The sequence below is a fragment of the Bos mutus genome, chromosome 9, assembly GCF_027580195.1.
Source record: "Bos mutus isolate GX-2022 chromosome 9, NWIPB_WYAK_1.1, whole genome shotgun sequence".
In the NCBI taxonomy this organism is placed as follows: domain Eukaryota; kingdom Metazoa; phylum Chordata; class Mammalia; order Artiodactyla; family Bovidae; genus Bos; species Bos mutus.
The window spans coordinates 86,661,107-86,685,432 of NC_091625.1; the positions used below are offsets into that span (position 1 = coordinate 86,661,107).

Sequence of the window (24,326 nt, forward strand, 5' to 3'; positions counted from 1 at the left end):
AAACAGAAGGATATTTTATCACAAATTTATTTTTTGCATTACAAAAGTAAGGTAATTACACATTATTAAAATTTTGGAACTAAGAGATGAGAAAAAATATAATCAATATTATAGTACTGATATCATACCCTAACACACGTACCATTAGGATCTAGATATATTTCCTGCTAGTCCTTTTGCTCAAACAAATTAGTTCATTTTTTTTTTTTACATGGTTGTAACTCAAGGTATGTCTAGAATTTTGTATCTTGCTTATTACTTAGCATTTCAAGAATTCCAAAAAACAAGTACAGAGCGAGCCATTAGCACATTTCCCAAATCCAGGAGTTATTTGGATACTTTTCAGATCAGCGTGTGACTTTTATGAAGTACTCATTAGGGTTTCTTTGGTGGTTCAGTTGTAAAAAATCCGCCTCCCAAAGCAGGGGACACAGGTTCAATCCCTGCTCTAGAAAAATCCCACATGCTACAGGACAGCTAAGCCCAGGCACCACAACTACCAAGCCTGTGCCCCAGAGCCCGGGAGTCGCAACAACCGAGCCTGCGGGCTGCAGCTACTGAAGCCTAAGCACCTTCCTAGAGCACGTGCTCTGCAACAAGAGAAAGCACCGCAATGAGAAGCCCGGGCACCGCAACTAGAGCAGCCCCCAGCTTGCTTCATCTCGAGAGAGCCCACGTGCAGAAATGAAGACCCAGTGAAGCCATATATAAATAAACTTTTTAAAAAAGGAGTACTCATTAGATGCAGATACGTCTTATTAATTTCTTAAGAACAATTCCAAGAAATACAGATACAAGTTCTGCAACACAACATGTAAAATGGAGTATTTTTGTATTTAGGCAACTTGTTCATATTTGCTAAGTTCATTATAAATCTGCTATGTGTATATCTTTTCGAAGATCACACTGCATCTGTTTCCTATTCTGGAAACCTTGCAATAGTTTTTCGTCTGAATAACACAACATATTTCAATTTTTCTGTACCTGCTCTACGTTCTACTCCCCCTTCCCTCAACACAGGTAAATATTGGCTCTCTACACAACACATTTGCCGTTTGCTTTGACAATGTTGTTAACAGTAAGAAACTTACTTTCCATGGTCTCCTAATGCCTTTAAAGAATTCTGGCATCCACATTGGTAACACCACAGCTTCCTTAAGCAACTTTTTAGCTTCTACTAAATCAGCAATATCATCCCTGAAAGAGAAGATATTTGATTAAAACCTTAGACCACATATTTAGTTCAGTGCAGTCATTCTTGAGAGTCACTGAAAGCACATGGTTTTATGTTGCCGACAGAACGTGAAGCCTCTTCCTAGGCGCGCGTGAACTAACACACTGTGACGAGCTCCTGCCACACCGGCCAGTACACACACAGGGCACAATCTGCATCTTCAAGTCTTGGCACTGATGATTTTCAGCTTGGTGAATGAGAACACAGGTCTATAGGCCTACTCTTTATTATTATGCCATCTTATTATAAATTTCTGTTCTTAAAATGCTCATTCCATAAATTCCATAGTTTAGAAATAATGAGCCCACTAAAAAACAAACATAAGAATAAACATAGCAGAAAGCAGACACAGGTTGTAATTCAGCTGCTTCGCCCCCTACTCTACCAAGAGGTGGACAGCAAGGTTAGTAGAAATTGCCACAAAATCATCATCAACCACAAGACCACCACTACTGCAACTACGAGTACACATGGCGTGATAATATATTACGATACATGACGTGATAATATATTTTAAAATATCCCCAAAACTGCACCTAAAAATAAAGTTTTAACAAAAAATATATAACTGAATGTGCCTAACTTTGTGGGAAATGGAACTTTAGAACTTGTGATAAATTTTAGTTCAATTAAATATAGTATCTATTTTTTAATAATTTATGAAGTATAGTTGATTTACAATGTTATGTTAGTTTCAGGTGTACAGGAGGGTGATCCAGTACACCTTTTTTTTTTTTTTTTTTTTTTTTTTTTTATTCTTTCCCCTTATAGATTAGTACAAAATATTGAGTATGGTTCCCTGTGCTATATAGTAGATCCTTGTTGATTATGTATTTCATATATATCAGTGTGTAATATGTTAATCCCAAACTTCTAATTTTATATTAATAAAGTTGAGAACCACTGCCCTAAGTAAGAGGATATAGGAGCAATATGTATTGTATAAACCTAAAGATAACCAGCAATACATATGCATAAGAGTGACTGCCGTTTTACCTTTAAAGAATGTCCCCAAAAGAAGATGAAATTTTTGTGATCTTGTTCACATTCTGTACATAGGATTTTTAAATTTAATAAAAGTTTCATTGTTTATTTCATTAAATTAAAAAATTTAAACAAAAACTGGTACAGCCTGAATCAAAGTGAAGTCTTTCATTATGTGTCTTCTGGTTCTATCCTCAAAGACTGATCTTCAGCGCATGCCCATTTCTGTTCCAAAAAGCAACATCCAGTTGTTTTGCTGTGCTATAACTTACCATCGAACATTGGGATTCTGAGAAATTATATCCCTTTCCAAAGCTTCTACTAAGTCCTTATCATACCCAGTACTATCAAATTTATTTGTCTCTGGTTCTGTAGCTGCAGCAGGCGATTTGTTCTACACAAACAGAGGAAAAAAACATGAGCTTAAGATTAACTCAAACACTGTATTTCATTTCTATGAATCAGAAAGAAAGACTGGACTCAAGTGACATTTTTATAAAAGTTAATGTAACAGTACAAGTAATAAGGACAGAATCAAAGACTGTTAAGTCATCATTCTACATCAACACCAGAGTTTCATACTGAATTTTTTTTATTTAAAAAGTATGACAATCGTGTTAAACAAAAATATTATGCATATGAACTGACAACAGAAAAAATTAATATTGAGATAAATTGTGGTCACTAGTGAATATTAGATATGTATATTTATCTCAAAGCTTTAGAAGAGATAAGGTTAAGGACAGATGGTTTCTTTAGGTAAGATAATAGGTCAATCTTTAACACCTACTCAGTTCCTACTGATGCTCCAAAAACACTTTTTGATTATTCCCATATTCCCCCAAGAGACACCTCATCCCTTAGAAGAGATTTCCTCCCATCCTCTGTGATGTCAGTCATTAGGGCCACAAAGCTGCATGCTAAAGCACTCCAAGGCACAATGACAAACTTACAGGACACTGCAGGATATCTCAAACTTTTGAGAGAAACACAAAAACATCTATTTGAACACTGGGTGGACTGCCAGCTCAATGAAACCTAATAGAGAGCCCATAAACAGGTCCACACGAATACTCCCCCCAAATTTTTGAGAATGGTATAAAAATTTTATTGAAATATATATTATTTATAATGTATTAATTTCTGCTGCACAGCCTAGTGACTCAGTTATACATATATATATTCTTTTTCATATTCTTTTCCATTATAATTTATCACAGGATACTGAATATAATTCCCTGAGCTTTTCAACAATCCTTTTCAACAAATGGTGTTGGAGCAACTGAATATGTATGGGCAAAAAATGAACCTTGAGCTAAGCCTCACATGTTACATAAAAATCAACTCAAAATACATCATGGACTTATATGTAAAACATAAAATTATAAAACTTTTAAGAAAAAAATTTTAAAAATTGGGATCTAGGGATAGGCAAAGGGTTAAGAACTTGACAACAAGAATACATTCTATAAAAGGAAATACTGCACTTTACCAAAATTAAAATCATTTGCCTTGTGAAAGATCCTGCTAAAACAATGAAAAGACAAACTACACACTTAAAAAAAATCTGCAAAATATATATCTGACAAAGAACTAATCTCTAGAATATATAAAAAACTCTTAAAACTCAACAGTAACCAAAAAAAGTCATTTGTATAATGGGCAACAGACCTGCCCATTATAGAAGAGACATTTCTCTGAAGAGTCTTGGTTCTGTGCTCTTATTTCCTTTTCTTAAGTCAGCTTGTACAGCGACTGTTTAGAAGAGTAGACTAACTCAGCATAGACTGTTAGATGGTTGAGAAGAACAGCACTGGGGACTTTACATTTGCTATAACCCAGTTTTTACTTTGCCCAGGTGGTGTGGAGGGGCCTTTTGGTACAACGAGCCAAACAAATGATCCGGTGCTTTACCATTTCACAGGCTAGGTATGTGCCTCAGTCAAAGGAGTGGGGAGGTGGAAGAGAGAGGATTGAAACTAAATTCTTAGAGTCCTATCTGCTTCTTACTGCAAGGGAGCGTAAGCATTCAAATAATATTAACTAGCACTGAAATCCCGGTTTATAAAGCTCATTCCTCACTAACAGGAACCAGGGAACTAACAGGAACTAACAGGAACCTTGTTTCCTGGAGAAGCAAGGGTAAATACAGGAGGAGCCTGGAACACACTATTTTGTCAGAGAATGGTGAGTACATGTTAAAAAGACAAGATCCAGCTTCAAGGGTCTCCTGCTCCTCAAATCCTGGACAATTTAAGCATCAGAAAGATAGTAACAAATTTTAATTCATTGAATAAAATAAGAATCCAAGAGTCCATATAGATAAAATTAAATAAAGGGGAAGAGATAGAGCTTTTTCTTACAATTCAAAGTCAATTAATTAAAGAAGAGATAATAGCATTAGAAAATGATTTTTCAATTGTCAGAGGAGTAAATGATTCAGGCAAGAACTCGTGGATGCTGAAACAAAATTTTGATGAGAAACAGGATATTTATATAATCTCAAAAGTATCTCCCCACAAATGACTATAAAGGGAAAAAGAGTAACTTTATAGTGGAGAGACTTGGCAGACACCACCCTAACCAAGTGATCCAATTTATCACAAGTAACAGAGCAATAAACATCCTGTGTGCCTCCTTATATGATATGCTGAGGAGAACAAAACTTCACTTCAGTGGCACTCCTGCCAAGAATGCACAACCTTAATCTAATCACAAGGAAACATGAGGTGAACCCAAACCAAGGAACATTCTACAAAATAACTCTTTAAAAAGGCCAAAAAAGATAAAGGCTGAGGAAATGTTCACATTAAGAGATGCTAAAGAAACGTGACAACCAAATGCAACATATGCTTCTATATTGGGTCCTGGCAGGCGGGGCGAGGGGCGGCTATAAATGACATTATTAGAGTGGCAAAATTTTACAAAAGTCTGTGGATTAGATAACAGTACTGTATCAATGCAAAATTAATGATTTTTGATCACTGCTTTGTGTTTGAAAAAAATGTCCCAGTATTTAGAAAACCAACACTAAAATATTTAAGGGTAAAAAGGCATGATTCCTACACTTACCTACCCTCAATGCTTCAGGAAAAATCAAGTATACAGAGAGTAAACGATAAAGCAAAAAGGGTAAAATATTAATAAACGGTAAAAATGGGTAAAGAATATGTTTCTTTATTACCAAGATAGAAAGTTACAAAAAGCAACCAAAAATATTTGTTGAATACTGAGTAGGAAAAATCCTACCCCAGGTGCAGTGTGACTATGGTTTTATTACAGTAGCAGATTTAATTTCTAAAAATTATTAAAATTTGTACAGTCTTCACTTTTAAGGTTAATAAATAACTTTTTAACTTATAAAAATCAGTAACATTTACCTTTTCTTCTCTTCCTTTATTCTGTTCTTTCTTTTCCCGACTACGAACAGCTTTCCCTCTGTCATTGTGAAGATTGTGTGTGGATGGACGGTGAACTCTGACAGCTGTACTTGGACGGTTACCCTGTGGTTTAGGGTCACTGTACTGAGAAGACTGGCGCTTTCTAGGTCCTGGTGATGGTCTAATCAAAGACAAGATCATGAAACTCATAATCAACTCTTGGAGTTGGTACAAATATAGAGGAACACACACAGTGTGTAAATCAATCTATGACTTGAAGCAATGGCAATAACTGAACACAAGACAGAACTGCAGGTCACTGAAAGCTAAGATCCAGCACTGAAACTGGACATGTCTGTGGTGCAGTATGGTTACATGGCAGAAACAAAGGAAGGCAAGTGATTACCACCTCGCTTTTGAAATGAAACACCTGTTGTATAGCAAGGATAAATGAAAAAATGGCTTGATTCTTGAAAACTGAAAAGAGAGCAAAATAATCAGAGAAGGGAGTTTTATCAAACGAAAAAGAACAAAGCAAGGTGTAGAAATCACATTTATGTACTAACATACACACAGCTTGGTACCATTTTATTTAGAATATATCATAGTTCTCATGTTTTAATTAATAAAATTTAATCATTTTTCATTAATCATTTTTTTAAATCATTTTAAACACAAGCTGGAATCAAGATTGCTGGGAGAAATATCAATAACCTCAGATATGCAGATGACACCACCCTTATGGCAGAAAGTGAAGAGGAACTAAAAAGCCTCTTGATGAAGGTGAAAGTGGAGAGTGAAAAAGCTGGCTTAAAGCTCAACATTCAGAAAATGAAGATCATGGCATCCAGTCCCGTCACTTCATGGGAAATAGATGGGGAAACAGTGGAAACAGTGTCAGACTTTATTTTTCGGGGCTCCAAAATCACTGCAGATGGTGACTGCAGCCATGAAATTAAAAGACGCTTACTCCTTGGAAGGAAGGTTATGACCAACCTAGATAGCATATTCAAAAGCAGAGACATTACTTTGCCAACAAAGGTTCGTCTAGTCAAGGCTATGGTTTTTCCTGTGGTCATGTATGGATGTGAGAGTTGGACTGTGAAGAAAGCTGAGCACCGAAGAATTGATGCTTTTGAACTGTGGTGTTGAGGAAGACTCTTGAGAGTCCCTTGGACTGCAAGGAGATCCAACCAGTCCATTCTGAAGGAGATCAGCCCTGGGATTTCTTTGGAAGGAATGATGCTAAAGCTGAAACTCCACTGCTTTGGCCACTTCATGCGAAGAGTTGACTCATTGGAAAAGACTCTGATGCTGGGAGGGATTGGGGGCAGGAAGAGAAGGGGACGACAGAGGATGAGATGGCTGGATGGCATCACTGACTGGATGGACGTGAGTCTGAGTGAACTCCAGGAGTTGGTGATGGACAGGGAGGCCTGGCGTGCTGTGATTCATGGGGTCGCAAAGAGTCAGACACGACTGAGCGACTGATCTGATCCGAATCATTTTTCCATTAAAAAAACCCGATACAAGCACTGGCTATGGATAGTTACAAGAACTCATGTATGGTGCTTTGCCTTTATGTAGATCACTTCACCTTTATTTTTGTGGCAGAATTGAGATCTCTCAAATACTTATTAGGCTCCTACTATTATGCTTCTAGACTTGGTTGGGGTAAGATGAGCAATAAAAATGGTAGGGGAGTCCTGTACTCAAATACCTCAGGTAGAGTTAAGAAAGAAGATACACAAGACTAGGCAAATATACCAGAAAATGTGAAAGAGACCTAGTGCTGTGGCAATGGGAATGGCCTCTTGAAGACACAAAGCAAACTGGATATGGAAACACCCTTCTACTTTAGGAGTTGACCTAAATAAGATGGTACAACTGCAGATAAGAAAATGAATGAGGAAAAGCAAGAAAGCAAGATAAGCTTAATCTACATAAAGGTCATAAAGACAAACTATAAAGATACAATGATAAACCCTAAAGGACGATACTGGAGCTTCCCTGGTGGTCCAGTGGTTAAGAATCTGCCCGCCAATGCAGGGACACAGGCTCAATTCCTGGTCCCAGAAGATTCCACATGACACGGAGCAACTAAGTCTGTGCTCTGCAACAACAGAAGCCACTGCAAAGAGAAGCCTGCTCACCACCATGAAGAATAGCCCCCACCTGCCACAGCTAGAGAAAGCCCTCGCACCACAACGAAGACCCCGTGCAACCAAACAAATAAATGTTTTTTGATAAATGAAAAATGAACTAAAAACAAACAAAAAAAAATGATACTGAACAGATAAGCTGGTTCAGTAAGTAGATCTAAATATCACCAGTTCAAGAGGCTTGGCTGTTAGCTGACTGTCACTGAAAAGGTTTTAGAAAGACCAGTCTCATAATGAATAAGATACACTGATGAAAGAATCACAAAAAGCAGGGAGGTGTTATCAAGGCATAAGATGAGAGCCTAGCTTATGGAGTGATGATGAAAGTATAAAAGACACACTGTGAAAAAAGAGACCCCTAGATATCTTTCATATTGAGAAATGAGAATTTGGGAGGATGATAAAGCCAAACCAATGTACTGATTTTTATGAAAGGAATGATGGGGGTTCAATTTTGAATTTAGAAACTTGGGTAGCCAAGTAGGGATACTGTTTTAAAATATATATTTTTTCCCTTTAAAAAAAATAGACACTGAAATATATTTAAGTAATAAAGAATTTGAAAAAGTCACGTGTGTGTGTGTGTGTGTGTGTGTGTGTGTTAGTCACTTAGTTGTGTCTGACTCTGCGATCCCATGGACTAGACCCGCTAGGATCTTCTGTCCATGGGGATTCTCCAGGCGAGAATCCCGGAGTGAATTGCCATTCCCTTCTCCAGAGGAACTTCCCAACAAGGATTAGAACCCTGGTCTCCTGCATCGCAGGCAGATTCTCATCATTTTTGAGTAGCTCAAATGGTAAAAGTCACCTGTATCCCCACTATCCAGAGTTAACCACTTAACATATTAGTTTATTTTCTTATAGTTGCCTTTCATTTAAACAAAACTGGAACCATTACACATACATACTCCCTGGAGGAGGAAATGGCAACCCACTCCAGTATTCTTGCCTGAGAATCCCAGGGACAGAGGAGCCTGGTAGGCTACCACCCATGGGGTCACAAAGAGTCAGACACGACTAAGTGCCTAACACACACATACATACAAATGCTCTTATTTTTCTCTACTCATTATATCATGAAGCATTTTTAGTATCCTTTCCTCTATCATTACCTCACACATGACTTTTAATGGCTAGATGGCAGTTAGTCACATAAAATGTACCACACTTAATCTACTTTTTGGGGGGCAAAACCACATGGCTTGCAGAATCTTAATTCCCTGACCAGGGATCGAACCTGTGCCACCTACAGTGGAAGCAGAGTCCAAATCACTGGAACACCAGGAAAGTCCCTTTATCCACTTCTTACTGCTATTCATTCACCCGAGAAATAATTTACTGAACTATTACTACTGACAGGCACTACTCTGAATTCAAGATAAAAATTAAAAAAAAAAAATAACTTTAATAAAAGCCTTTACTCTCACAAGTTTACACAGCAGTGTGTATGGGGGGCAGATGGGGTTTCAATGAAGAAATAAACAGTACATCAGATGATGCTAAGTGCCATCTCAGAAAATATAACAAAGAAGGGTAGGTCATATGGAATGATACAGGCAGGCTGATCAGAGAAGGCCTTTCTGAGGCAACATTTAAGTTGAGACTTGAAAGAAATTCGAGAACAAGCCATCACACACCTGAGCTGAAGGAAAGCTGAGTGCAGAGAACTGAGGTGCTTGCATCTGACTCGTTCAAGAAGGCAGAACTGCAAGCAGTGAGGCCACAGAGGTGGTGGGACAGGGGCTCACGGGGTGGCGCTGAGGGACATGCTGAAAACTGGGTTTTATCCAGTGAGGTGAGAAGATGTTTGAGGGACTTCGGCTGACTTTTAAAAGACAGTTTAAAAGAATTATACCTAATGGCTTTATACTATTTTTAATCGTTCCTCTGAAAGCCTTCAATGAACCTCCTTGTACAAACATGTTTGTGCACAGCACTAGAAGAGAATGCAGGATCGACTGACTCTGTTCCTAAAATGGGATTAAAATTAAGGCGATGTCATGGTTACAATCCCCAACAGAGTTGAAAGAATAAGCTCTCTCCAGTACTTTTGCCTGGAAAATCCCATGGACAGAGGAGCCTGGAAGGCTGCAGTCCATGGGGCTGCTGAGGGTTGGACAGGACTGACAGACTTCACTTTCACTTTTCACTTTCACGCTTTGGAGAAGGAAATGCCCACTCCAGTGCTCTTGCCTGGAGAATCCCAGGGATGGTGGAGCCTGGTGGGCTGCCATCTATGGCATCGCACAGAGTTGGACACGACTGAAGTGACTTAGCAGCAGCAAGCATGAGTACAGATTAAGACTAACAGAAAAATAAAGAGTTTTGAGGGATATTCAGCTGAGGAAGCCAAGTTAAATAAATTACAGGAAGAAACAGAAAGGTGTAGCAAATAAAGTCAAAGAGGAGGACTTTGTAGCTAATAGCTATCCAGGGCGTTTAAAATCAGAGACAGAACAAAATATGGAAGAAAGCCAGAAGCAATAAGGAGGGACCCTACAGCTCATCATTATAGACTTTTCAAGATGAAAAGCTCATTTAACAACTTTCTACTACCCCAAAGAGAGAAACCTCCTGCCTCCTCTTGTTAAGATTGCAGCAATCAAACAGTTCATTAAATCTGAAATCACCTGAATAATCACTGGGCACATCTATTCACTGGAAAGTTCTTACCAGTAACTGAGAAAGGGGTTATGGTGCTGTTACAGACTGAATTTTTGTATTCCTCCCAAACTCATTATGCTGAATTCCTAAACCCCAGTGTAATCATTTGGAGTAAGGAAGTAATTCAAGTTAAATAAGGTCATAAGGGTGGGGTCCTGATCTAAGAATTAGTGTCCTTATTAAGAGACACCAGAGAGCTTGCTGTTTCCCCTGCCATGTGAGGATGCAGAGAGGAGGTCAGCTACTCAAGAAGACTCCTCACCAGAAACCAAACTGGCTCACACCTTAAGCTTGGACTTTCTATAGATTTAGAACTGTGAGAAATAAGTTTCTGTTGTTTAAGTCACCCAGTCTGTGGGATTTTGTTAAGGCAGCCAGAGTGACCAATACAAGGGGAAAATGATGATTCTCCAGAAGGAGGGACAAAAAGAAAGTTAAGCAGGAGTAAAACATATTTATAGGCAAGATAAAATAAAAACACAACTTCACTCATCTTTTATTAGTTCTACTTTGGAAATTAAGAAAAAGTAAACATAGATGTGGAAAATTTTTCAATTTATTTATAATAAGATAAAAGGGGTTAACTAGTGTAGGTTATATTCCTTAAAAGTGCAGCAAATAACCCTTTAAAAACAGCAAAGAATAGGGTCTAAGATGGCTTATAAATCACCTATGTTTAGGTAACTATAAAGAGCAAGGTACTTTACCTATCTAAGCTTAAGTTTTCTCATCAGAAGTTGGGGCTAACAGTTTAGTACCTACCTTCTAAGTCTGTTTTGAGGATTAAATAATATATGTAAAACAACTGACATGGTACTTGGCAACACAGTAAATGTACAGCAATTGTCTACTATTAGGATTAAAAAAAATGATACAAAGTTATATATTATGGATATAGCACAACTACAACCATGAAAATAAACAATGTATAAAGGACTAGAAGTTGCACTAGGATGACTGTATCATTTCATCTCTACTTTTATGAATTTTCCTGTTTTTCTTTAATGAGCCTACTGCTGTAGTTTTGAGGGTTTTTTTTTTTTTAGTGAATTCTAAAATAAAACAGAATATATACACACACACACAGACACACATATATAAAAGTACTTAAGAGTAAGGGTAAAACGTAGTAAATATTCAGAAGGTATCACCGTCAATAACAGAATAGTAGTACTTGTATCTGGAGCTGAAAAAAATGAAAATGGCTAAAAACAATCAATGCCCATTAGTCAATCCTAAACTGGAGAAGAAACACTTCGGTACGGTACTTTTTAAAGTGTGATCCACCAACCACTTGGATTAGAATCGCCTGCAGACTCCTGGGCTCCCCTGCTATTATACCCGACTCTCTGGGATTGAAACCCCAGAATCCACATTCTGAATGAGTTCACCAAGAGATCTTTATGTATGCTAGGGTTTGAGAATGACCAATATGGCAGAGAGTGCTATCTTTGTAACCACACACATCTGGGTTCAAATCTTAACTCCACCAGCTACTAGTTTTGTGATAATGGGGAAAAGTTACCTAACTTCACTGTATCTCAACTATTTTACCTGAAACACAGAGAAAATATAACTAATTATTTGGAAGGCTTATTGTGAAAAATAAATACGATAACATGTGTATTCTGTATTAGTGCTCAGAACCACGAGTACTCAATACCTAGCACCTGTCATAAAATGTAGTCAAGGAGTAACAGTTGCAATGATAGAATCTTAAACATCTAAAAAGCACCTGAGCAATGTTTTAATGCAAGGCTCTCAAACTGGTTAAGGGGCAAAGAAACTGAAAGTCACTGTTCTTTGTAGAATGCTATTGTACACTGCTGCTGCTGCTGCTAAGACGCTTCAGTCGTGTCCAACTCTGTGGACTGCAACCCACCAGGCTCCCCCGTCCCTGGGATTTTCCAGGCAAGAGTACTGGAGTGGGTTGCCATTGCCTTCTCCGCTATTATACACTAATATATTTAAACACACAATACAAACTAGGAAATCTATTGTGTGAGTAAAACAGATAAATGACATCCACTTGCACTCCTGTCAGTTAAAAAAAATATGCAGTGGAACTAAGCATAATTGGCTCTTTTGAGCATTTCAGTAAATAGAAACTTTCACTAATTGTTCATTTGCTGGCACCAGGTAATAGCAATCTGGAAATAAAAATGTCAGAATAAAACCTATAATTGAGAACATTTTATCTTTTTTTCCTGTTAACTAAAAAGCCCACTTTTCAATTTTAGCAGCAGTGTAGCTTGATAAACAGCAGTGTTCTGTGACAGCTTTTTGAGAACTACCGTTTCAGTCTAATTTCCTCACTTTACATAACAAAATCTGAGGTCTAGAATGGCTATACGCTTTTCCAAAGCTACAGACAGTGGCAAAGACAGACCTACAGCCCAGATATTTCAGTCTCCATCCCCATGTTCCTTCCACAAGGTGTATCTCTACTACTTTGAGCTCATTCACAAAAGAATATGTCTACCTAAATTCCATTTACTGAAATGGGTCACAGAATCACACAATTCACAATTTAAGTTACAAACGGTATTTAAAAAAACAAACCCTTGCCCATTCCTGTCTCTCAGCCCCTCAGTCCTCCTCCTGGACAGGACCAATGCGGATCAGTTCTGTGTCAGTTTGTTTCTTAAAGGGTCTCCACTTACCTTCGTTCGGCAGGTACGGGCAAGGACCAGACTTCTCCCTCAGACGCTGGAAGCTCGTGTTGTGCGGCTTTTAATGGAGTGCTGTCTAGTTTAAAGCTCTCTAGTGTTTTCATGATATCCTTAACGTGTTTCGCTTCCACATTTATTTCCTGCCAAACCTAATTTCAAAGGAGAATATGGTTCTTTAAATTTCTATAACTAATAAATCACTGCCAAATTAAGTTGGGCCATTTATTAAGAATGCTAGAAGCCTCCATTTTGACATCAGGTATCCAGGAAACCATACCAAAATGTTTTGTTGAAATTTTAATAATGGCTCATAAATTCTTTATTTTTAATTACAAAATTAATTCTGATACAATGAATGAAGTGTTCTGGCTAATTAGGCCATTGTCACTGACTTGTGACGACGTGCATTGTAAGTCAAAGTGCACAACAAATTTAAAAGTTAGCTGTACCTTTAAAGTCTGGCAAAAATATTACTTCTGCAAGTTGTGCTTTGATGGTTCTTATGCTACTTAACTGACTTTAAAAACGCTCATCAGAATTGACTAATTTCACAATTCACTAATGGAATGCATCCCACAGGTTGAAAAATAAAGCTTCAGAAGACAAATGGCTCAATTTACATACAACCTATATATATATTCTTAAAAGCTGCCTTGACAACTTTAAAATGATATATATTTCATACATATATACACATATGAAAGAAATGAAGCTAGCAATGTTTGGTTTTAAAACTAAATGATTTAAATATCCTTTCTCTCTCTCTGCTTTTTTTTAAAACCACATTTAATCTTGGCATTTCCCCAGTGGCCCAGTGGTTAAGACTCCCCCTCCCAATGCAGGGGGTGCAGGAATGCAGGTTCAGTCCCTGTTTGGGGAGTTAAGATCCTACACGCTTTGGGGCCAAAAAATCAAAACATAAAACGGAAGCAATGTTGTAACAAATTCAAGAAAGATTTTAAAAAACACACTCAATCTTTTATTTATATTTATTTTTGGCCATAGCACGTACCTTGCAGGTTCCCACAACAGGGATTAAACTTGTGTCCCCCACAGTGGAAATGTGGAATATTAACTACTGGACAGCTAGGGAATTTCCAATTTAAATATTCTCATAAAAAACTTTAGACTTCTTAAGTAAAAGTTGCTGGCCTAAGAACAAAAGGTCTTAAAAGACTTTCACTGGCAAATTTAAGACACTTTACAAAATACTTTCCCCTTCTAATGTAAAATATGAAGAGGCAGATTTAAGGAAAGAGGTTAAGTTCAAAGAGGTAGACTATTTTTCTGTTAAAGAAATTAAGGACAAATATGGAATATTATTAAAAAGGCAGTTTAGCAGAACTTGAAGGTAATATTCTATCTAGAAGACCAGCTCAAAAAGACTATTAATTTCTATAACATTTCTCTCCTGGGACATTGTTGAACCTTATTATAAATGACACATCCAACTGGACGTGTAAGTTCTATAGTTTCTACCTATAAATTTCTTCCTTCATGGCTCAGTGATAAAGAATCCGCCTGCAATGTAGGAGCCGCAGGAGACTTGGGTTCCATCCCTAGGTCGGGAAGATCCCCTGGGGGAGGGCATGGCAACCCACTTCAGTATTCCTGCCTGGAGAATTCCATGGACAGAGAAGCCTGGTGAGCTATAGTCCATGGGGTCGCAGAGAGTCAGACATAACTGAAGCAACTTAGCAAGCACATAAATTTCTACTGCTCCTCAGTGGCTAAAATTCCTCACATGGGATTCAAGTATGGTCTGATTTACGATGTTCTATAGGGAATATGGTACATGTGAGATTCAGGTGTCATTTGCAGTTTCAACAATGGCTTAATAAAGTCAATTCTAATTTTACCAGGTCAAAATGTGATCTAGAAAAAAATTTCAAAACCATTCCTATTAGATTCCAAAAATTAGAATAATTGAGTAGAACCTATCATACTGATGATGGTGAATATGACACACTGTTTTAAGTAACATTATATACAAATCCATATAATAAATTATACAGTCTTTATGCATAGCTGCAAAGCACCATCTATTTAAATCTGAGTATTTTAAACCACTGAAACAAACAGCAGTCACGAATCTTACCTGTTGCCATTTCTGCTGGAGGTATGTATCTTTGACTGAGTACAGATACTTGTTCATTTGGTCAAGAACTCCCTGATAATAGACCATTGCAGAGTCGTAATTTCCCAGCAATGCATATTCACGGGCCAACTTCACATTCTCACTAATCATAAGAAGACTCATGCTCAACTACAAGCTAAAAAAGAAAGAAACATTTCATATTAAGTCTTTCAAAATAAGTACTACAAAGTTTTTTAAAAGCATGCTTTCCAAGGATCCCTGAAGAAGCTTGCTTTCACACATACTATATTTTCTATCTCTGTACATTTGCTTATGATAATCTCCACTCCTTCAGAGAAATTTCTTAGTTCCCACAGTCAAACCCTACCTATGTGTCAAAGTCCCACTCAGATCAGTACCAATTTTCCCAGTATGTCTACCTTCCAAACTTGTCAGTTCAGAATATCCCTCCCCCTTCTAAAGTCCCCCGGTACGTGACTGGGGACCTTCATCTCAAGGCACTTGTCCACCTTGAATCTCTGAGAGCAGGAAAAGATCTGAGTTGGTAACTTCAGTGCATGAAATACAAGTCTTATGGAGTATCTGCAGAACAAATGTAGAATGTTAGATGCTGTTTTTGGAAAGCAGTGTGAAACAGAGAAAACACATTTTGATGTTAGAAGACTCTTGGTAGAACTGTAATCCTGCCACCTTTGTCAAGCCCTTTATCTTTTCTGAGCCTTAGTTTTTAAATCTGTAAATTGGGATTGTTACTACTTCTTTTTTGTTTTTAACCACACCACACAACTTGTGGGATCTTAGTTCCTCCAACAGGGATTGAATCTAGGCTCTCAGTGGTGAAAATGTGGAGTCCTAACCTCTGGACTGCCAGGGACTTCCTGAGTAACCATACTTCCAAGAGTTGCACTATGAGGAATAAATGACTATTTAAAGTAGCCAGCACACTACTTGGCAAAGAGTAGGTCTTCAGTAAATGCTAACTGCACCTTCCCTGAAACTTTCCAGATGCAAAAACCAAGCATAGTCTTTGTACTTAGTAGCGTGTGGATATATGGATACGGGGTTTTCATAGGTGGGTTTTTACTTACCCTCCAGACAGCAGATAACTTCAATGACATAAAAATTGGTCCAGAAAATAAGGGAAAACTGGTCAACTTTTTATGAGGCAGAAAGTGAAAGTGTTAGTCGCTCAGTTGTGACCGACTCTTTGTGACCCCATGGACTGTAGCCCGCCAGGCTCCTCTGTTCATGGAATTCTCCAGGCAAGAATACTGGAGTGGGTTGCCATTCACTTCTCCAGAGGATCTTCTTGACCTAGGGATCGAACCCATATCTCCTGTGTCTCCTGCATTGCAGGTGGATTCTTTACCAGCTGAGCCACCAGGAAGCCACCACCTCAATTTTGAAAACTAATTAAGAACAATACAGAGCCTATTTCACTTAAGACCATGATGTGGTAATTTTAAATAAAACATTAGCTAATTAACAATGTATCAACAAGGACACGCATGCACGTGCACAACATACACACATATACTCCACGATCAAGAAGGTTTATCCCAGGAATGCGAGGATAACCTAAGATCAGAAAATCTACCTTATAATTCCTCACACTAACAGACAAAAGAACTACATACAAAAAAGAGTAGCACGTAAACGGCAATTTATGAAGGGGAAACCCAAATGGTTAACACGTACAGATACCAGTAATAGAAGAATGCAAATAAAGTGTGAGAGACCTCTTTTACATTTACTAGATTAAAAAAAAAAATTAGTACTGGCAAGAATTTGGGGAAAAAGACATCCCCTCATATACAATTTGTGGGCATAAACTCCTACAATCATTTTGGAGAGCGATCAGGTAGTACTTAAGAAAAATTATGTACGCAGCTATCCTATGATGCTGCCACCCTACTTTTCAATAAATATTCCAGGCGAAGTTTCACAGAGACCCACCAACGAACTTGTTTTCGGATGTTAATGACAAAACTGTTTGAGATATCCAGTAGTTGGAGGTAATCTATTTCCTGCTAGGGAAAAGATAAGGAAGTATGTTGCATGCACTAACAAATACTATGTAGCAGACAGAAGCAATGAAGAAAATGTACAAATAGTAACATGGATATATTATCAAAATACAGGGTTAAGGGAATTTCCTGGCACTCCAGTGGTTAGGACTTGACACTTACTGCCAAGGGCCTGGGGAGTCAGTTCCTAGTCAGGGAACTAGGATCCCACAAGCTGCTCGGCCGAAAAACAAACAAAAAATACAGGTTTGGGTGAAAAAAACAAAACAAAACAACTTAGACACAGAACAAGGTCTAAATCCCCAATACCATTTTATAGACTTAAAAATATGTTATGTTTATATGTGGTATATAAAACACTTTTTCAAAGGACACATACACATCCAAGAAAATAAATATATTACAGTGTCTATGGAGGGTAAGATAGGGAAATATGAGTGGATAAAGAGGATGAAGGGTAGGGTTAGGGTTAAATAACTACAACAAAAGAAGTGCCTTATGCCTCTCAATAATCACAGACAGCCTGTAAGACGGCTCTCAATGACCTCTGCCTCCAGGTGTCCATACCCCTGTGTAGTCATCTCCCCCTGAACCTGAGCCTGTAACAAACAGAATACACAAAAATAACGAAGTGTCATTTCTGAGATTACACTGTGACATCTGCCTTGCTCACCATCTTCTGCTCTCTGGCTGGACCACTCCAAAGGAAGCTACCCTGCTTCGAGTTGACCATGCATAGCCTCATGAGGCAAAGATCTGACGGAAGCCCAAGGGCAACAGAGGAACTGAGGCCCTCAGTCCAATGGTCCAGAGACACTGAATCCTGCCAACGATGCCGTGAGGGAGTGGGGAAGTGGATCCTCCCTAAACCGACCCTTGAGATAACTGCAGCCTTGACTGGTACCTTGACTACAGCCTGTGAAAGACTCTGAATCAGAAGCACCCAACTAAGTTATGCCCAGAGCCTAACCAAAGAAACTGTGAGATAATAAATGCTTACTGCTTTAAGCCATTTAGTTTTTGGGTAATTTGTTACGAAGCAATACAGCTATGAACTGACTCTATAAGTAATTCAAGACTGATCATCTGCGGTCCAGAAGAAAAGGAAAAAAAAAACAACAAACAAATCCCATGACTTTCTGGAGTCATGACACAGATAATTTCCACCTGAATAAAAGCTCTGGGTCAGGGACATGGCTCTCTGTTATTTTATGGATATATCCCCAGCACCACGCGGCCTCGCACACAGCAGCCACTCGGGAAATCTCTGAATGAATGAGTGCTGCCAGGTTCTGTCTCACTACTGAGATGTCTTACCTTTGTCCAGTTTCTTAGCCTCAGCTCTCTCACATTCCCTGATCCTCAACCCATCCCTACCGCAGCTGTGGCACTGCTTGGCTCTGAAGCTACATATGCCCTAGAGCGACACCCAGTCTGGGCAACAATGTAAGAAGAGCACAGCTGGGACCTGTTAGAAGCTGTCAGAAGATGTCCTGCTGGCAGAACATCCTTGATCTGGATAAGCACAGACAGCAAACAGACTCTGGCTCTTTCATCCTCCCCACCCCACTCCACCCCCACTTAAAAAAAAAAATCTAAATTATTGCCCTTTTGTTTTTCTGAGGGCCAGGGTTCACTGTCCCAATACTCACAGAGGTCACTCCAGGCCTTCTTTGAAGGTTCTGTGTTATGGATACTTCTTTCTACTCAGATAAAATTCCTAAGGAGTTAATGAATGGGCATTTCCTAACAAACAAATGTAAAGTCAACCCAAGGCCACATTAAAAATGACCTAAAAATTCTTGGTTATCAAAGAAATGATGGGTTTACTGAAAATGTATTAAAATACCACTCAAAATCTAAATGTCAGACAAAAAATAAATTTTCCAATTCTTTTAGCATCTCTAAGACACTCTTCTCAAATGAATGTCAACATTGTAAGTTTACAGGAATCTTCAATTTCCAAATATATACCCTTAGCCAGTGCCTGCATTCTCAGTCATGTCCGACCCCACACTGGCAGGCCGATTCTTTACCACTGAGCCACCTGGGAAGCCCTGGTGGCTCAGTGGTAAAGAATCCTATCCACCTGTCAATGCAGGAGATGCAAGTTCGATCCCTGGGTCAAAAAGATCCCCTGGAGGAGGAAATGGCAACCCACGCCAGCATTCTTGCCTGGGAAATCCCATGGACAGAGGAGCCTGGCGGGCTACAGTCCATGGGGTCACAAAGAGTCGAATATGACTTAGCCAATAAACAACAATATATCCTTATCACTGCCAAAATTACACTTCAGGAAGACAGAATTTGGGTCTACCTGACACAGTATCTGGCAATACTTGAAGAAATGAATATATATGAAGAAAAGCCTTCAGACCAAATTTTAACCACAATGAACTGAAAACACTACCTATTGATTCAATTAATAGAAAATGAAATCGTAAAATTATAAAAATGAGACTGTCCAAAAACACAGCTGGTTTTTAAAGAGCGATTATTAAAAAGAAAAATAACCATAAGTATAAGTTATGCGTACTTTACCTGGATAAAAAATGTAAGTTTTTCCTTTATATGATCCTGTAAGAACCACCCTTTTCCTTAAATGTCCTGAGTATTTATTTTAGTTTATGACGAAATTCATTCATTTAACCTAAGTAAGATGCAACATGAAATTTTAATTCAAGTAACAGAGCCTCCTGATGAGGGTGAAAGAGGAGAGTGAAAAAGCTGGCTTTAATTCAACATTCAGAAAACTAAGATCATGGCATCTGGTCCCATTCACTTCACAGCAAATAGATGGGAAAAGTAGAAACAGTGACAGATTTTTTCTTGGGCTCCAATATCACTGCAAACTGTGACTGAAGCCACGAAATTAAAAGGCACTTGCTCCTTAGAAGAAAAGCCATGACAAACCTAGACAGCATATTAAAAAGCAAAGTCATTAGTTTGCCGTAGTCTGCATAGTCAAAGCTATGATTTTTCCAGTCTTTCTGTATGAATGTGAGTTTTGGATCATAAAGAAGGCTAAGTTCTGAAGAATTGAGGCTTTTGAACTGTGGTGTTGGAGAAGACTCTTGAGAGTCTCTAGGACAGCACAGAGATCAAACCAGTTAATCCTAAAGGAAATCAATTGGAAGGAGAGATGCTGAAGCTGAAACTCCAATACTCTGGCCACCTGATGTGAAAAACCGACTCACTGGAAAAGACCCTGATGCTGGGAAAGAGTGAAGGTGGGAGAAGGGGACGACAGAGGATGAGATGGCTGGATGGCATCACCGATGCAATGGACATGAGTTTGGGTAGGATCCCGGAGTTGGTGATGGACAGGAAAGCCTGGCATGCAGCAGTCCATGAGGTTGCAAAGAGTCAGACACGACTGAGAGACTGAACTGAACTCAACTGAGGAGAAGGGTCGACAGAGGATTAGATGATTGGATGGCATCATCGACTTAACAGACATGAGTCTGAGCAAACTCTGGGAGATAGTGAAGGAAAGGGAAGCCTGACATGCTGTAGTCCATGGAGTCACAAAGAGTCAGACACAACTTAGCAACTGAACAACAGAGTCAAGTTATTTTAAACACTAAAAACTCAGTATTACAACAAAATTTCTAGCAAACTTGATGCGATGCTGTGTAGTATTGCTGCTGCTAAGCTGCTTCAGTCGTGTTCAACTCTGTGCGACCCCATGGACAGCAGCCCACCGGGCTCCTCTGTCCACAGAATTCTCAGAATACTGGAGTGGGTTGCCATTTCCTTCTCTGTAGTATCTCTATAAAGAGACAAAGTATCTTTACTCCTCCAGGATTAGGGAAAGAAGCATTCAAAGAGACTGAAAAAGGTTACAGATCCAAATATCTGAGTTCCAAGATTTCTGTTCTCTGCCCAGAACAAATACCAGACCTTCCCAATTTCACACCTAAACAGGATACCATGCCCACTTAATTTTTAAAGGAATCTTAGACAGGGTTCCACTCTCACTACAGTTTTTACTGTAATGTGCAAAGGTCATTCATTCAAGAAATGTTACGGAACACATACTGAGGTACAAGGAATTCCACTGAATACAAAAATAAGACAGACCTTGAAATCCTTGAAGTTTAGTGGGATATCATTTTATTTATCCTCAGTGTTTTTTTCTTTGCTAAGTAGGAGGAAACAAGCGCAGAACATTATTAAGCACAGGCTAAAAAATCAGTATCAATGTTAAAAAATATTTACCTGCAAAACTAATGTCCTAAATTAAAAACAGATGAGGCTCAATTATGCATTTTCCCGCACGCATGTCAGTAAGCTGAGTGTGTGTAACTTCAGCAGTGACAATACACTGTGAAGCAATTTTCAGAATGTTCATCTCTGGAATATGAAAGCAACCATAATGCTAATTTACAATCAGTCACTGATGATTACAAATAAGCACAATAAATAGTGACCAATGACCAATTATAGCATGGCATACCTTCATACCTTTATAATCATCATATGATAAATACTCAAGAAGCACAAGAAAGTTATCACTACAAAAAAAGCATCAAGAGAGACCTGGTCAAGGAAACATATATATGTATTTGGTAAACTTTCAGTTTACCTCGAACAAAACAAATCAGTGAATATAACAAAATGTAACTTAAAAGCCATATTCAAGCCATATCAATAAACACCACAGGCAGAACCTATTTAGCATGTTATCAATATTGACCATACTGATTTGACACACTATCTTTTAAACCAGTCAAGCAGCTAAAAAGCAAACAAGCCCAAACCATTGTTGTAAACCAAAATTTATCCTTAGTATTTGTCAGAACTGTGATACCAGTTTCAAAATAAGATGCAGAATCCATTGTAGACTATGGACCTAGCACTGAATCTTTAAAATGTAAAAGCAACTTGAATAATGCCATAAAGGACCTTTATATAGCTTTTCATAGTCTAAGAATGTTGGAAAGTTGACTGTCATTGAAAGAAAAATAAGTAAAGGAAAACATGAATTAAAAAAACACGTTGATTGGCACTACTTCTTTATTTTTTTTTTAAGGCATGAAACAAGTCACAAGTTAATACTTGTATTAATACAAGTGTTAATACAAAGAGTTTGCCACTGTTTCTTTGTGTAAGAACTCACTGATTACAAAAACCATCTCCTTTGGAAAAGAAAACAGGACTGCACACTGAGATATTTTGGCCTGTATGAACATCACAAGAATCTTTCTTGATACCTTGGCGTTCTAGCATTGTGACTATGTGGCAAAGATATTCTAAATATTAAGAATGTCCTCAGCAGTACCTAAGGCTCTGATTTCAAAGAGGAAGACATACATGAGTGCTTGCAAAAGAGAGAGGTGCAGCAGTGTGTTATCAGAAGTTAGTAACTGATATAAAAATGGCACTTGGTACTTAAAAGAGAAAATTATTTTTGAGTAAATGAGGGCTTGAGTCTATCCCCCACAAGGCATTAAGGATCCACGTCCATCTCTAACTTTATCACCACGTAATATACAATATGAAACAAAGTTTCGAGGGATACTTTTTTCTAAAAGGTACCAACTTGAAACAAACAAAAAGAGTCGTTAGCCTCCTGTAGGATGCCCAGCTCCAAAATAAGTACGAAACAACATCCTTAACAATATCACAGCTACCTAACAAAACGTAATCCCCAAAGTCAAGGCTTTTGCTTTTTTCCCCTCCACAGGGGAGAGGGTTTCGGGCGGGGAATGTGTCAAAAAAGCGAAGAAATAAAAACAGGTTCGTCGACCGGAGACGTCTCTAACGACACAGGCCTAGAATAGGATCGGCAGGGGCCCCCAAAAGTCTCCGGCCAGACAGGATTCCTCAGGTAGGAGGACCGCCACCCAAGCCACAGGTGTCAGCGACAACAGCGAGGACTTAGAACCTCGGCGCAGGCAACGGCAGGCTCACAAGCAGAATGCGCAGCGGGATCGCATCACAGGCTCCCGAGTCCCTCCAAGCCCTGATCACGGGGGTCCGGGATCCCCGCGACACTCACCTGCGGCGCAGAGGCTCTCGGGAAACCGCCCACGGCCGGGCGGAGGGGGGGAGCCGAGCGGGGTTCCGGGCAGCGAAGAAGGAGGGCCCTCCCCTGTCCACCCCAACCACCCTGCTCTCTGCTCACGGACCCAGCACTGCCTGGTCCAACCGTCACGAGCCCCAGATGCTGCTTCCAGTAGCCCAGACTTTGAAGGCAGACCCGCCAGGGTCACTTCCGGTGCCAAGGGTGGCCTCGGTGACTCCAGCGCACGCGGGGCGCCGCCCCGGGAGCGAGGACGCCAGGCGGCGTGCGCGCGCAGGGCGCCGGCTGGGCGGGGCCGAAGAAGGTGGGCGGGACCGACTTGTGGGCGGGGCCTACGGGGGCGCCTGCGCAGTCCTGGGCAGCCGCCTCCCCTGCGGACAGGTCAGGCTGAGGGGTGGTAATCAGTCAAATAAGTACTACCGCTTCCAGTTCCTCGATGTTTTCTGAAGTTCTTTGCTCACTTTTCCTCCCACTTGATTTTCATCACGCTGCTCAGAGGTTAGGAGATTAGAGTTTCTATTTTACTGGTGAATGTCAAGGGTCATACAGTTCGTTTATGACAAATCCAGTTTTAGAACCAAACACTAAGAATTGGGCTGCGGCGCTTCTAGCGATATGACATGAATACTGTAAAATAGAGAATGAGTGATCAAAGATATTCGGACACAATGCTGGTGAAATTTTATTTTCTTTTTTTGGTCAATGTTTTAATGCAACCAAACTACAAATACAGTTATGATGTTCCACGATGTATAGAAATACACGTAATGGACAGTTAGTACTCGTGGACAGGCTTCCTCCAGCCTTAATCTCCAGGCTTTTTCTTCACCTAAGGTGAAACAGACGCACTTAAGACGCGGTTCCCTCTAGAAGAGCTTGGTAATTAAAATTCTGATTTTAAAGCATCCCTGCTTTTAAAAATATTTAACATACTGATTTTAAATCCCCTAATTTAACACAGACTTATATAAAGGCAATTCAAGGGAAATACATCCGTTCAGCCCACAGATGTTTATTAATCGAGTATTTACGTGCCAGGCGGCACTGTAGGCATTGAGTATATACATGGTCAACAAA

At 39.2% G+C, this 24,326-nt stretch overlaps 1 protein-coding gene across 4 annotated transcripts in view; it reads right to left on the bottom strand.

Annotated features, from left to right (window-relative positions):
* The window catches only part of KATNA1 (katanin catalytic subunit A1), a 34,699-nt gene extending 11,192 nt beyond the window's left edge, over positions 1-23,507 (bottom strand). The window contains exons 1-7 of one of the 4 annotated variants that reach the window (XM_070376848.1): positions 23,226-23,507; positions 16,283-16,508; positions 15,195-15,369; positions 13,088-13,245; positions 5,599-5,779; positions 2,491-2,612; positions 1,092-1,197 (exon numbers count right to left, since the gene is read on the bottom strand). In XM_070376848.1, coding sequence (XP_070232949.1) covers positions 1,092-1,197; positions 2,491-2,612; positions 5,599-5,779; positions 13,088-13,245; positions 15,195-15,356 — 729 coding nt within the window. In that variant the 5' untranslated portion in view covers positions 15,357-15,369; positions 16,283-16,508; positions 23,226-23,507. Of the gene's footprint in view, positions 1-1,091; positions 1,198-2,490; positions 2,613-5,598; positions 5,780-13,087; positions 13,246-15,194; positions 15,370-16,282; positions 16,509-23,225 lie in introns of those variants that run through there. The other 3 variants (XM_070376849.1, XM_005908055.3, XM_070376850.1) reach the window with 3 other exon arrangements.
* Positions 23,508-24,326: the final 819 nt, after the last annotated feature.